Source organism: Pleurodeles waltl, chromosome 8, assembly GCF_031143425.1.
Source record: "Pleurodeles waltl isolate 20211129_DDA chromosome 8, aPleWal1.hap1.20221129, whole genome shotgun sequence".
NCBI classification, from domain to species: Eukaryota; Metazoa; Chordata; class Amphibia; order Caudata; family Salamandridae; genus Pleurodeles; species Pleurodeles waltl.
Window position 1 is genome coordinate 666,532,671 of NC_090447.1, and position 13,666 is coordinate 666,546,336.

Consider the following 13,666-nt stretch of genomic DNA (forward strand, 5'->3'; position numbering starts at 1 on the left):
GCTATGATTGGCAGCAGGGTATTCCCCCTCCGCCGCAATAGCTTTCTGTATCTTGGGATACATGTGGCACTTTTACCTGAGTTGGCGTGGTCCCTCAATGTAACACCCTTGTACTGTATAAAATGATGGTGCTTCCTCGGCTCCTCTAGTGCTTCAAAATTTTCCACATCATATTCCTAGGAAGTGGTTTAGCGAGATGGAGGCGATGGTGCAGCGGTTCTTATGGCATGGTTCACGCCCCCGCCTAGTGCTCCGTACCTGTCAAGGGGATGTTTAAGAAGGGGGACTGGGAATGTCCAACTTCTACCTATACTACTTAGCGATGCAATTATTGGTCACCCATGACTGGTTGTGAGGGGGATGGTCGGACCCGGCGTATCAGCTAGAACTCTTGACGATGGGCTTCTCTAGCTTGCTTGGGAGGTTGGATGGTGATCCCGCGTATTGTTCTGGGGGCGACTCCGGTTGTGTTGGCGTGGTGGAGGACTGCGTAGCGAACAACTCGGTGGGTGAGCCGCCTAACCCAGCAGACGCCATTGTGGTAGGGATGGTGGCTTGGGGAGGTCTCAGCGCTTCAGGTAATTCAATAATGGGACCTTATAGGTATATCCCAGCTGAGTGACGTCTGGACCGGCTCCCGCATGCGATCATTTCAGGAACTCCAGGAACGCTTTGAACTGCATACGTCCCAATTCCACAAGTTCCTGCAGCTTAGGCATGCATTGCAGGTGCATATTTAGGCAGGGACAGAACTCCCGGAATTCAAAGTTATGATGGGCGCACTAGGGGGGATTGGGTGCCACGCACTTACTGCTCATTGGTCAGTAACACCACCCAGGCACTTGACAAGAGCGATTCGAGCAATGGGTGGGTCCGATCGATGAGGGAGACTAGAGGGAGTTGATGGCCCCATGATCCCTAGTTACGGCCTCCCAACTTCGAGTGGTGCAGATATACTTTCTTCATACGGCATACCTCATGCCTGACTAGATGTGTAAAGCGGGTCTGCAGCCCCAAGCGGGCTGTCCTCGTTGTGCAAGCCCCAATGCAGACTTCTTACATTTGGTATGGACCTGCCCCCAGATAACTTGTTATTGGAGGGGGTTGCTGGGAGAGATCTCAAGAGTTATACAGGGGGAAGTTGAAGTGGCTCCATTGCTAGCTCTCCTGGGAGTTCTCGATGGGGTGGGTTCCAGCAGAGCGCAGCAAACATTTTTTGGGGGTCGCCTGCTTGGTGGCTAAAAGTGACATTGCAGCGAACTGGATGCTCCCTCGATCAGAAAATGGCGTCAGGGGGTGGACTCGTGTGCACAACAGGAGAAGATGGTCTGTGAAGTACGAGGGCGCCTGGCCAAATACACAAAGGTGTGGGGGAGCTGGAATGGGGCAAGATGCCTGGGTTCATCGTAAGGGGATGTGTGCAATCTGACAAATGGGGAAGAGGTTCCTGTACGTGCATTAGAGTATCATGCAATGGATCGATATGGTGTACTACTTTACCTGTGACCTATCGGACTGTCAAGCTGTTTCACATAAAACTAATAAAAATGGTTTATCAAAAGAAATAGTGGTATGCGAAAGTCGGTTACCCACCAGGCAAGTGTAGTGTATAGATGGGCGCTGGGAGTGTAAGAGAACACCAAAGGTAAGTAAAATACCCCACCCCAGAGCCCAGGAAAGCAGGAATAAAAAACAGAAAGTTTCCTAAAACACACTAGGAGTTGTGATAGAAGATAATGCAAGAACATGAAAAGACTGCAAGACACCAACAATGGATTCCTGGACCTGAAGACCTGCAGAAGAAGGGGACCAAGTCCAAGAAGCACTGAAGAGTCCAGGGAAAACAGAAGCCCCTGCTAACCCAGATGAAGGTGCAAAAGTGGAACCACCGGTGAGAAGACAAAGCCAGTATTGCACCAAAGAAAACAGATGTGGCTTCCAGGTTGGTGCAGAAGATGTCCCACGCCTGATGGATGAATGTAGTCTGGTATGCGTCGCTGGATTCTGCCAACAAGCCTTGGCACCCGCAAAGCTCACGGTTAGCAGAAAATAGCTGCCCAGGACAAGAGGGACCTGGTGGCCTCTACCCAGGAGGGGGAGACAGAGGGGGCTCTCAGCAACTCAGGGAGCCCTGAGAAGACCAGATAGCATGCACAGGAATCCCACATTATGGGGACAAAGGAGATGCAAATGGAGGCCCTGGCAGCACAACACAAATGATTTCCACGCCACCGGAGAACCACTCAGGAAGCTGTGCGTCACAGGATAGAGTGCTAGGGGTCTAAGCTGTGCTGTGTATGAAGAACTTCTTGGAAGGTCGCACACAAGTCTTAACAACTGCAAGTCACATGGTGCACAGGGGTACTCTCTTGCGTGGGGAGACAAGCCCTTACCTCCACCAAAGTTGGACAGCTGGACTTTGGGACTGCCGAAGTCACTTTAGTCCACCACATGTTTTGCTGGATACACGGCTGTCATCTGGGAAGGGGACCCAAGCCACTGGTCATTGCTGCAGAGAGATGCCTGTGAAGCAGGGAAGTGACTCCGTCACTCCACAGGAGATTCCTTTGGTTCTTCTGGTGCAGGCTGAACACAAGCAGTCCTCAGAGGATGCACAACCTAGAAACTGTTGCAGTTGCTGGCAGGAGCTGAAGATACAATGTTGCAGAAGTCATCTTAGGTTCTTTGTTGCAGTTTTGTAGAGTTCCTGGAGCAAAGGATGCAGAGGATTCCTGCTGGAGTCTTGCAATCCGAATATTAAGAAACACCCAGAGTAGAGACCCTAAATAGCCCTGAGATGGGGATTGGTCACCCAACCAGGTAAGCACCTATCAGGCGGGGTCTCTGACGTGACCTGCTGGCACTGGCCACTCAGATGCTCCCAGAGTTCCCTGAACATCCTGAAAACAAGATGGCAGAACCCAGGGACGCTCTGGAGAAGCTCTGGGCACCGCCCCTTTGGAGGTGTTGGACAGGGGAGTGGTCACTCCCATTTCCTTCGTCATGTTTTGTGCCAGAGCAGAGACTGGGGGTCCCTGAACTGGGGTAGACTCGATTATGAAAAGAGGGCACCATCTATGCCCTTCCAAGCATTTCCAGAGGCTCTAGGAGGATACCCCTCCCATGCCTGTAACACCTATTTCCAAAGGGAGAGGGTGTAACACCCCTCTCCTAAAGGAATTGCATTGCTCTGCCTTCCTGGGATTGAGCTGCTCAAGCCCCAGGAGGGCAGAAGCCTGTCTGTGAGGTGGCAGCAGCAGGTGCTGCAGTGAAAGCCTCAGAAGACTGGTATGGCAGTACGGGGGGTATGGTTGAGCCCTCCAAATGGCATGAGATTGTGCAACCTATACTGGAATCACTATTGGGGTACAATTCCCAGTTGTTAGACACCTTACATGGCTATATTCGGAGTTACCACTGTGAAGCTAAATATAGGCATTGACCTATATATAGTGCACACTTATAATGGCGTCCCTGCACTCATGAAGTCTGGGAAATGAGCCTGGATGACGTGGGGGCCCCTCTGCTAGTGCAGAGGTGCCCTCACACACAGGTACTATGCACCTAGCCTTCAGGGTTTGAAGGTTAGACACATAGGTGACTTATAAGTGACCTGGTGCAGTATATAAGTGCAAATTTAGAACCAGAGAGAGCATAAGCACTGGAGTTCTGATTAGCAAGACTCCAGTGACACAAGTAAGCATACTAACAACAATAGTGAAACAGACTGACAAGTAGGCCACAAACCATTAGCACTGGGGTCCCGGCTAGCAGGATCACAGTGACACAGTTAAAACACACTGAGAAACACTGACAATCAGGCCAAAAATAGGGGTAACCATGCTAGAAAGAGACTACTTTCTCACAGAGAGGCTCAAGCATATTCTAGTGAGCACGTTTAGAGTTCGTTATTTACCACAGCTTTAGATAAAAATACCTTAAAACTCTCAAGTATCCCTTTATTAAGGCTGTTTTGGGTACAGATATAAAACAATATCTAGGGTGATAGAGGGGTATTTATGATCCAGTACCCTTAACCAAGTTGACATGTTTCAGCCCTAGTTCATTCTTTGTCTGGAAACATTGTGCAGCAAATCTGCAGACAATATATTCAGAGCATAATTGCACAAGAGATTGTGGATCATCATGTAGACAACTATTAACCATGACACGCCTAATCTGTCTACCTTTGTGTACAGACATTGTCTACAACATTATCTCCAGGCCTGCCTCAAATTTGGAGCATGAGGAAAAGTGTTACTCAACCGTAATTATTTCTGCATTTTCTCTGATGTTTAAAGCTTTTGTCCCCTTCAAGTGAGTACCCTGTAAAAAGGCAAAGTTCTGTTCCATTACTTCAGGTAGATCAAGAACCAGTAGTGCTTTATAGACTATTCATAAACCTTACCTTCCAATCTTACAAATGATTGAAAGATAAGCTATGATTGGTACAGCTATGTGTCATCATATACATGGGGATATACCATATTTCCCCACTTTCAGATCACAGCCGCTGCAAAAAAATAAATGTCAAGCAGGTACACTTAAGACAGCCGGATTGACTGACTTTGCAAGAGGGACTCCAATAAGAACAGTGATACACAGTGTGTTCAGTCCCCCTACATACAAGTAAATAACGTGAAACACAATATGCCCAGCAGAGGTGAAGGGAAGGGGTGGGGAAAAAATAGGCCGTCACAACATTCAGGCAGTGGGAACCTGAAAAAAACTCCCTTGTTAGACCTGACAGCCTTACAGTGGTCATCCCCCAACTTTTTGCCTTCCTCTCTCCATTTTTCTGACCCTGCTTTTGCTGGTTTTAGGAATCTGCGCCCTTTACCACTGCTGTCCAGTGCTAAAGTGTATATGCTCTCTTCCCTAAACATGATAACATTGGTTCCTACCCAACTGGCATATTTAATTTACCTGTAAGGCCCTAGTAAAGTGCACTACATGTGTCCAGGGCCTATAAATTCAATCCTACTCGTGGGCCTGCAGCACTGATTGTGCCACCCACATAAATAGCCCCTTAACCATGTCTCAGGCCTGCCATTGCAAGGCCTATGAGTGCAGTTTCACTGGCACTTCGACTTGGCATTTAAACTACTTGCCAAGCTTTAAAATCCCCTCTTTCTACATATAAGTCACTCCTCAGGTAGGCCCTTGGTAACGATTGTACGACGGAACACCGACTTTAAAAACAACTAGTGCCTTAACAACGAGGTCGGAACACCGACCTTGTTCTTACTACTAATGATTTTACCACGAATGCCTTAACAACAATATTTCGTTGTAAAGGAATTCCTGATAAAATCATTACTAATAGGCACCATTCACCCTACATCCCTCACCCCACCCCCCCAACCCCACCCCAAAACCTCAAACCCCCTGACCCCCCACCCCCTCCCCAAAACCCAAAACGTCCCACCCCAACCCCACCACCTAAAACCCCCTAACCCCCCACCCCTTCCCCAAAACCAAAAACGCCCCACCCCCCAACCCCACCCCAAAACCTAAAACACCCTAACCCCCCACCCCTCCTCAAAACGAAAAATGCCCCAACCCCGCACCAAAACCTAAAACCCCCTGAACCCCCACCCCCTCCCCAAAACCTAAACCCACCACTTACCTTAGTCGACCCCTTGTCACCTGCGTCGTCCTCCTTCGCCAACTCCCTTCTTTGTACCTTAACCACGCATGTTCGTTGTTCAGAACATACGTAATTAAGGCACAAAATAACGGAGTCGTGGTTAAAAAAAGCATTGTAGCGCTTTCGTTAACCACGACTTTCGCAAAAAAAAAGTCGTAATAAAGGATGTTTCCCCCTTGGTAACCCATAGGGCAGGGTGCTATGTAGGTAAAAGGCAGGACATGTACTTATGTGTTCACACATAACACACGTCATGGTAGTGAAAAACTCACAAATTAATTTTTCATTAATGCAAGGGCTGCTCCTCTCATAGACTAGCATTAGACCTACCCTCAGACACTTTTGAGTGGTAGATTCTGATCTGAAAGGAGTGGCCCTGTCATGTTTGGTATTGCCAGAATGGTAATAGAAAACCCTGCTTATGGTGAAGTTGGATTTAATATTACTATTTTAGAAATGCCACTTTTAGAAAGTGGGCATTCCTCTGCATTTACTGCCATCTGTGCCTTACAGCCTGTCTCCAATCCACGCCTGGCCTGTGCTGGTTGACAGTTACCCTTGTGCATTCCACCCAGACTACCATAAACACAGGACACTCAGTCACATCTGCATTCATCTGCATATTGAATGGGTCTTCCTGGGCTGGGCGTTGGAGGGGCTCACACTTACATTTCAAAGGCCGGTGGACTGTCCTCACACAAAGGACTGATAACCCCCCACAGGGATCCTGGCAGACACGACTGGGCTGAAAGGGGAGCTTGTGCACTTCAAAACCACTCTTTGAAGTTTCTCCCATACATAGACTGGGCCTCTGACCCCACCAGATCAGACACTTCTGAAACTACACCTGCCTGGCTGCCCAAAGGGCTCACCTGGGTTTGCTTTGCTGAGAAGGACTGCTGCCCTGCTTGTTGCCCTGCTACCCTTTGATTCTGCTGGAAGGATTCTGCCTTCCCTCCTGAATTGCTCTTCAAGGGTATCTGAAGTCTCAGGGCTAACAAAGACTTCACCTCTCCAAGAAAGTGCTTGTGTGTCATAAATTGACGCAACGCCTGCAGAAATCGATGCAAAGCCTGCATTGTGGTTGGAAAATCACGCACCGCTGACCGGAATGACACAGTACTGGCTTCCTGACTGGAAATGCAATGCAGTGCCTGCCCTGCGACAGAAAATTCAACCCATCGCCTACCGGATCGACACAGCGCCTGCTCCTTCTTCTGAGCATCAAGGATTTTCAAAGCATCTTCCCTGGGCTTCAAAATATTCCCGCATCGTAGTGAGGAACCAAGCCTGTGCGCCAAACAAAAAACGCAAACCCTTGAAAGAAATGACGCACCGTCTGTGCCATGTCAGAAAATCTGATGCAACACCTTATTTTTCCACGTGTCTCCTCCTCTGTGGTCTCCGTGCATCGTTATTTTTGATGCAACCCAGGTACTGTGTGTAACAAAAAACAACTGTTAATTTCTATGGATTGAGATGCTTTTAAATCTTTTAAAAATGATATTTCAACTTTTGCTTGTTAGATTTTTGTTGTTTTACCTTATTTTATTCAAATAAATATTATCTCTTTCTAAACCTGTGTGGTGTATGTTTGTGGTGTTTTCACCGTGTTACTGTATGATGTATTGCAAAAATACTTAACACATTGCCTTCTAAGTTAAGCCTGACTGCTCAGTGCCAAGCTACTAAAGGGGGGGGCACAGGAAAATTTGGATTGTGTTGTGACTTAACCTGGCTCAGATTGTGGTCCCTATTTGGACAAGGGTGTATACCTCTGCCAAATATAGACCCCATTCTAACATCCTAAAATTAAACATGTAGAAATGCCAGCAGTTAGTATGTAAACTGCACTCCACTCCCTCTTTGTGTGCCTTGGTCTAGCCAAAGACAAACACAGTGATAGAAACAAACTTATGAGACATGTGTCGTTGACACTAATGAAAGAGAAGTAAATGAAGACAAAGAAACAGAAAAGGGCTGAACCAGCCACCACCTATCCCCCAGCCTCCCTATATGAGTTTATGAGATTGTACTACTGGACATTGACACCAACAATATCGTTGTACAAGAATATCGAGGACAGAATACTGAGAAACAAAATATCGAACAGTAAGTGCATACAAGGAAGCGCAGATTTACTATTCCTATCTCCACATCTAAGTACCTTCAAGATATATTTACGGTGTAAGTAAATCAGTTAGATTTAGAAAACTCAGACTTACTTACCTAACATTATTTTTTTAATATCTTATACCCAGTCCTCAGTATTGTGTCCCTTCAATATTGTGGGTTTGTTATTTGGGGTGGGACACTAGCTTACGATAATGCCAAGAGAGCAATGGGGAATTAGCTGAACCCATAGACCTAGTAAGTATTGAGGGTGGTAGCTTTCTGGCAGCTCTTATCACCCGCAACCCATTACAGTGTCGCTATTATCATTTATATTAATCTGCAGCTATGAGGATAATTGGTGAATGGGGCATATTCATACGCGCCCCACTAGTTAGCTATTTAAAGTGAGAGCCCCAGTCAATAATGCTGAGAGTGCCACCCGTGTAGTGCACTGTGTGTACATAGGTATTTGTTTAGGTTTTTTTTGGTTTCCTTCTTTTGTCTGCTTGATTTTGAGCTCCTCCAACACACCCTTTGAAACTGATGCAAGGCTTCAACATGGGTGGCAAGTCTTGTCATGTACCATTGGTGCTGCCCAATCCCAATACCAGCCCAGTCCAAGGCAACAACAGAGTCCAACAAGTAACAAGTAATATGTCTTGGTGTCCAATATCGCCTGGTGATACTTTAATAGCAATCCATGTAATATCTTCTTGACATCAATAAATGACTTGTTGCTGTAACATAGCCTTGGTGCAGTCAGGAGAGATCATTACCTTGAATCTCAGCATGTGCGTCATGCCATAACCTTGTAATTCAGATGAGGCATAATTGTAGGTCAAATGAGACACCCAGGAGGCTGAAAGAGTATTCAGGCCCTGAGGATCCATTCCACTGTGGAAAAGCATGGGGAGCTCTTTAGATGGCTTCTTAAATCCGGTCATCATGGAAGAATTCAATGCTGGGACCTTCAGCAAACTCGGGCTGTCCTACTTTTCTAATATTTCTGCATCTATATAGGGTCTCTACATCCGTGGAATAAAACTGAAATTATACTGAGTATCAGACATCTTTGCTTTCAATGTGTGGGAAAATGATCTCAGCAACCATCTTCTTCAGAGCTAAAGTTCCTGAATTTAGATGGCCTTATGTTTATAGATTAAAATGGAAACTTTCTGCAGCTTATGTACAAAATAGAAATAATGTTACATTGAGAAATGGAAAACACACTGAAGCACCAATAAATATTAAATATACTGTCACTGCCAGCATGTTCTAAAAGTTATTTTGTACCCATTTTACACCACCTCCACACCAGATTGTGCTTGCCGGCACCATTTTCTCCATTATCAGTTCCCCATACTTCTTTGAAAGCTGCTACTGCTGCATAACTGAAAAAATGTAAATAGCTAATAAAGCTGATGCGGTTTGTAGCCTAGCTGCCTCAACATTGTGAAAGCTAAACCCCAATAATCATCTGAACCACAACATTTGAACACCCCAAACTTTTACCAAAGCGATTCATCTCTAACGTATTCAGTTGATCTAGTGGTTAGGGACTATCCACTCCTCAACAGAAAAACACAGTTTTTGTAGAGTTGGACAGAAATAAATATTAGAGGAGTAAAGAATTGAGTTCTAGACTAATAATAGAGAAAGAAGTTGATTTTGAATACAGAAAAAGTTAAAATGTGTTACAGAGAAAATATGTATGATATGCCATAAAGACTCAAATGCCAAATAAATACAAAATCATAGAATTCATTAATTCTTGGTTAACAGAATCTTGGTAAGACTTTTAAGTGTCAGACACATAAAGAGAGAAGATACATCCCATAGAGAGTCTAGATGGACATAAAAAAATCCAGTAACAGCAGTCCTAATGATAGCTGCAAAACCAAGAAAACACAAAAAGAAAACATCCCAATGGAGCTAAGACAAAACTATAAAATGTGAAAAGCTAAGGTCCAATAACCTTTATTCACAAATCACACTTTCAAAAAATAGATTCAGCAAATTCAGGATGGTATGATCATAGGGTAGCGCTGGCAAATCAGAAACACCCCCACAATTTCTAAAAGAATTAACACTAATCCATTTCTCAAGGTAAGAGAAATATTTTATCTTCTCCCAAAGCAACTGCTGGCCAGAAATGATTAGCACAAAATTGAAACATCCATCTGACAATTGCTCATGGAATGGTTAAATCCACTCTAACACTAACACTTCCAGTGGAAGTCCTTTAAAATGATACCTTGGGCACATGGTTGAAGCTTCATTCATAATTCAGGCTTTCTAACAACATTGTACAATACTGTCACATTTACTTAATTCACTTGGTGTTCCAGGGATACAAGGGGAGAAATGGCTTTGCAGCGGGACACTGATTGGAGGGGGAATGAGGAGGAGGAGCAGGTTGAACACAACATCAGAAAGTACATCCATATTAGAAATAATGCTGTCTCATACAAAAATGTAGCATAACTATTCATCTCATTATCTACTCTTCTTAGTGACTTAAGTAACTCATTTCAGGTGCAACATCATTAACGCATAGGTTACGACTATGCATTATAAAAACATCAATTATGTGAAATAATTTTCACACAAAATTGTCACATATTAAATATCTTTATGCAGTACATTGCTGCTAAGCATAGGATGAGGTCAGGCAGTCAATGCAAACTTTAAATAAATAATTAAATAGTATTGAATACATCTGCTATTAAATGAAACTCATTCACAGTAATTTAGTGCAGAGGTTCAAAGTGGAGCTTGGTCGGTGTTCCTATCCAGGTGTTTCTATCTCTGATAATATTTAAGTCAAAGATCCTTGACCCAGAATCCACTTCATATTGGGCTGTTTGAAATGTATATCTGTGCGCTTGCATTGTGTCCCCCCACCCCACCCCTCTGGCTCCCCACCCCTCCACACCTCCCTCCCCGCAGGTCCCATCTAGAGAAAGTGTGAATATGACGGAAATAAAATGATGGCAACGTTATCCAACCACACAGGACTTCAAAGTTCCTTAAATTGAAAACTGTATAGGAATCCTTCCCATGTTCAGGTGTAAACTATTTGAATGGATTTCCAACAAAACTGCCAACTTGCCTCAATTTACGAGTTGTATATTGTTTTTAAATATATCTGTATTCTTTAAACAACTACCTCACTTAACTACTCCAATCATTATCGGTATTTTTATATACCTGTGTTTTAGGATGTTTTAAAACCTGAATGTCTGAATGAATCTATTATAACAAATGCGTCTTTATATTTGTTCTTGTCATTTAGTTGGAATTTCTTTTATTATTTTAAAGGATCACCTATTCCAGTGGGCATTGATGTGCATATAGAAAGCATTGACAGTGTTTCAGAAGTTGACATGGTAAGTTTTTAAATGATCATACTCTTGCCTTCAAATCATCTTAATATAACTTTGAAATATAAAATCTGATCTGATTTTTTTTATTTGTATATTAGAAGACGTTTCTGTTTAACCACCTGATGTGGAATCACCAATGTTTTTCCTAACCAAAGTAGCTGAAGTCGGTGTTCATTTTTACTGTTCACCATAGGCGCTGAAAGTAAGGGCTCTAGGGGGAGGGTGCTGCCGCACCCCCAAAAAGGTGACTGAGCAAAAAAGACGCTTTTGAATGTTATTTTTATCTTGTCACATTTGGTGTGCATTGAGAGACCGAGGTTAATAGTCTGACAAATTAGTGACTGACTGCAAAGCGAAACGATTTTGTTAAGTGAAATATGTGGCAGTGTTTTTGGTGTGAAAGAAAGCTGTAGGATGTCATGTTTTTTCAAACATGCAACAAAACACAAATACCTATAAATGCACTCTGCAACTTGTCTAGATTATTTAAGCAGTTAGAAAAACATACTAGCGCTTGCTTTTGTCATTTGGAAGAGTGATGGTTTTAATGGGATCAAAACAAAATGAGATACTTTACTTTGTGATGCACAAATGACAAATATTCGCCGAAGCCCGATTTCAGCACATTCTCATGTATGCGCTCTATATTTATACGAGTAAAACGTCTGTACATATTAATTCCCCATACCATCATCATAATCTTTATTTGATTTATAGAAACAAGCCATAAAAGATAAACGTCATACAACTGAAACCTTTCCACTGTCAACCTGCACCAGAGAGAAAACTGAACACATTAAAGGAAGTCTTCATCCGCTAGTCACATGAAATAAAGCGAATCAGGACGAATTTGAATAAAATGTGTTCCAACAAACAATGACATAATAAAAGATTTACAAAGCTTATTTTAAAAAGTAGCAAAACATTATAAAGTGCTAAGGGCCTCATTACAAGGCTGGTGGTCCAAAGATCGCCAGCCTCACTGCAAAGGTCAGACCTCCGCACCTTTGGCGGTCTGACAGGTACATTTCAACTCTGGCAGGTGGACCCGCCAGGGGACCGCTGTTCTCCCCAGAAACATGGTTCCCAGTGGGGTGACGGTGGTTGGAGTTGTACTCAGCCAGGGCAACGCTGAATTCAGGACCGCCTGGCTGATTACATCTCAGCTTTCTACCAGCCTTTCCATGGTGGGGACCCTGCCATGGAAAGGCTGGTGGAAAGCCAGTGCTGATGGTCACAGGGGGTCCCTGCACTGCCCATTCCTGTGGCATGAGCAGTGCAGGGCGACCCTACCCAGCACCATCAGAATGCCCACTGTCCAAAGGTGCTGGAGGGTGCCCCCTGTCTGACGGCATTGGCCTCGGCTCCATGTGGAGCCGAGACCAGTGCCACCACACAGTTTCCACAGGGCTGACTGGTGGAATCCTTAGTTTCTGTCAGTCAGCCCCATGGAAACCTTGTAATGGGTCTGGTGGGGTAACCGCGAGTTCGGCAGCAGTCTGCTCACCGCGAGTCTGGCGGTCGGCTTGTCCAACCACCAGACTCGTAACGAGGCTATAAGTTTCCTGAGGCAAAGATGCCATCACATTTGCATGGATAGAGACCGGTTCAAATGAGCACCTACGCTGTATGACCAGCAAATGATGAACGAAGTTCAATCTAAATCGAGACAGTCAAAAGAGATGGTGATTCCAGTGGTGTAACAAAACTTGAGGGGTCCCACCTGCAAAGTACCTGGAGGGGACCCTCCTTCACCCGGACCTACTCAGGGGCCTGCCACAAGTGCACAGTGTACTGTGCTAAGGGGGCCCCTGGATCTCAGCCCCCCCACCACACGAGCTGCAGGGGTCTTTGTTATGTCACTGGGTGATTTGATAAATCAAATGCTAAAACAGGCTTTAAAAAAACTATGGTTTGCAAGGGAAGATATTCTTTCACAGTTTTTTATCCAGGGCAGCACACTCTCTCTCTTTAGATTTGAGTGTACTAAAAGCAAGCTTGGTACTGGTAATATCACATTCGACTATTGAATCTAGGTTACAAAAAGTTTTGGGTCAGCCATGTTTGCTAAAGATCTCTTTAATATGTTTAAACCAGGGAATATGAACCACACGGACAAATGCCAGACAATCCTTTAAAACTAGATGATTAAAACAATTCTCAGAGCGCAGCCAAACAGATAACCAGAGACGAAATGGCTGTAACCATAAAGTGTCCTCTAAAAATCCAAGGCCCAGTTCTTCATGGATAATGAAGGAAGAAGTATTCTGAGGGAGGGATGGAAGTCTTCTAAGAAAAGTGTGTTCAACTACTAAAAGAGACGAAATATTAGAATAAGCCCAGACATTTCAAACATAGGCAGCCAAAGGAACATATTTTGCTCTATAGATATTGAGCAGAATCTTAATAGGTTTGTGTCCCAGCAAATTTGCAAAGTCAAAAATAGAAGCATGCTCCTACTGAACATAATGCTTCTAGCAGACACCAAAGAAGAGCAGGTCAGGTAAGTATCAAA

General features: G+C 44.4%; 1 protein-coding gene across 1 annotated transcript in view; it reads left to right on the forward strand.

Moving 5' to 3' along the window:
- Positions 1 to 13,666, forward strand: part of LOC138249546 (gamma-aminobutyric acid receptor subunit rho-3-like) — a 1,472,352-nt gene that overhangs the window by 949,149 nt on the left and 509,537 nt on the right. Inside the window, exon 3 of the mRNA XM_069203495.1 lies at positions 11,087 to 11,154. Coding sequence (XP_069059596.1) covers positions 11,087 to 11,154 — 68 coding nt within the window. The remainder of the gene's footprint in view (positions 1 to 11,086; positions 11,155 to 13,666) is intronic.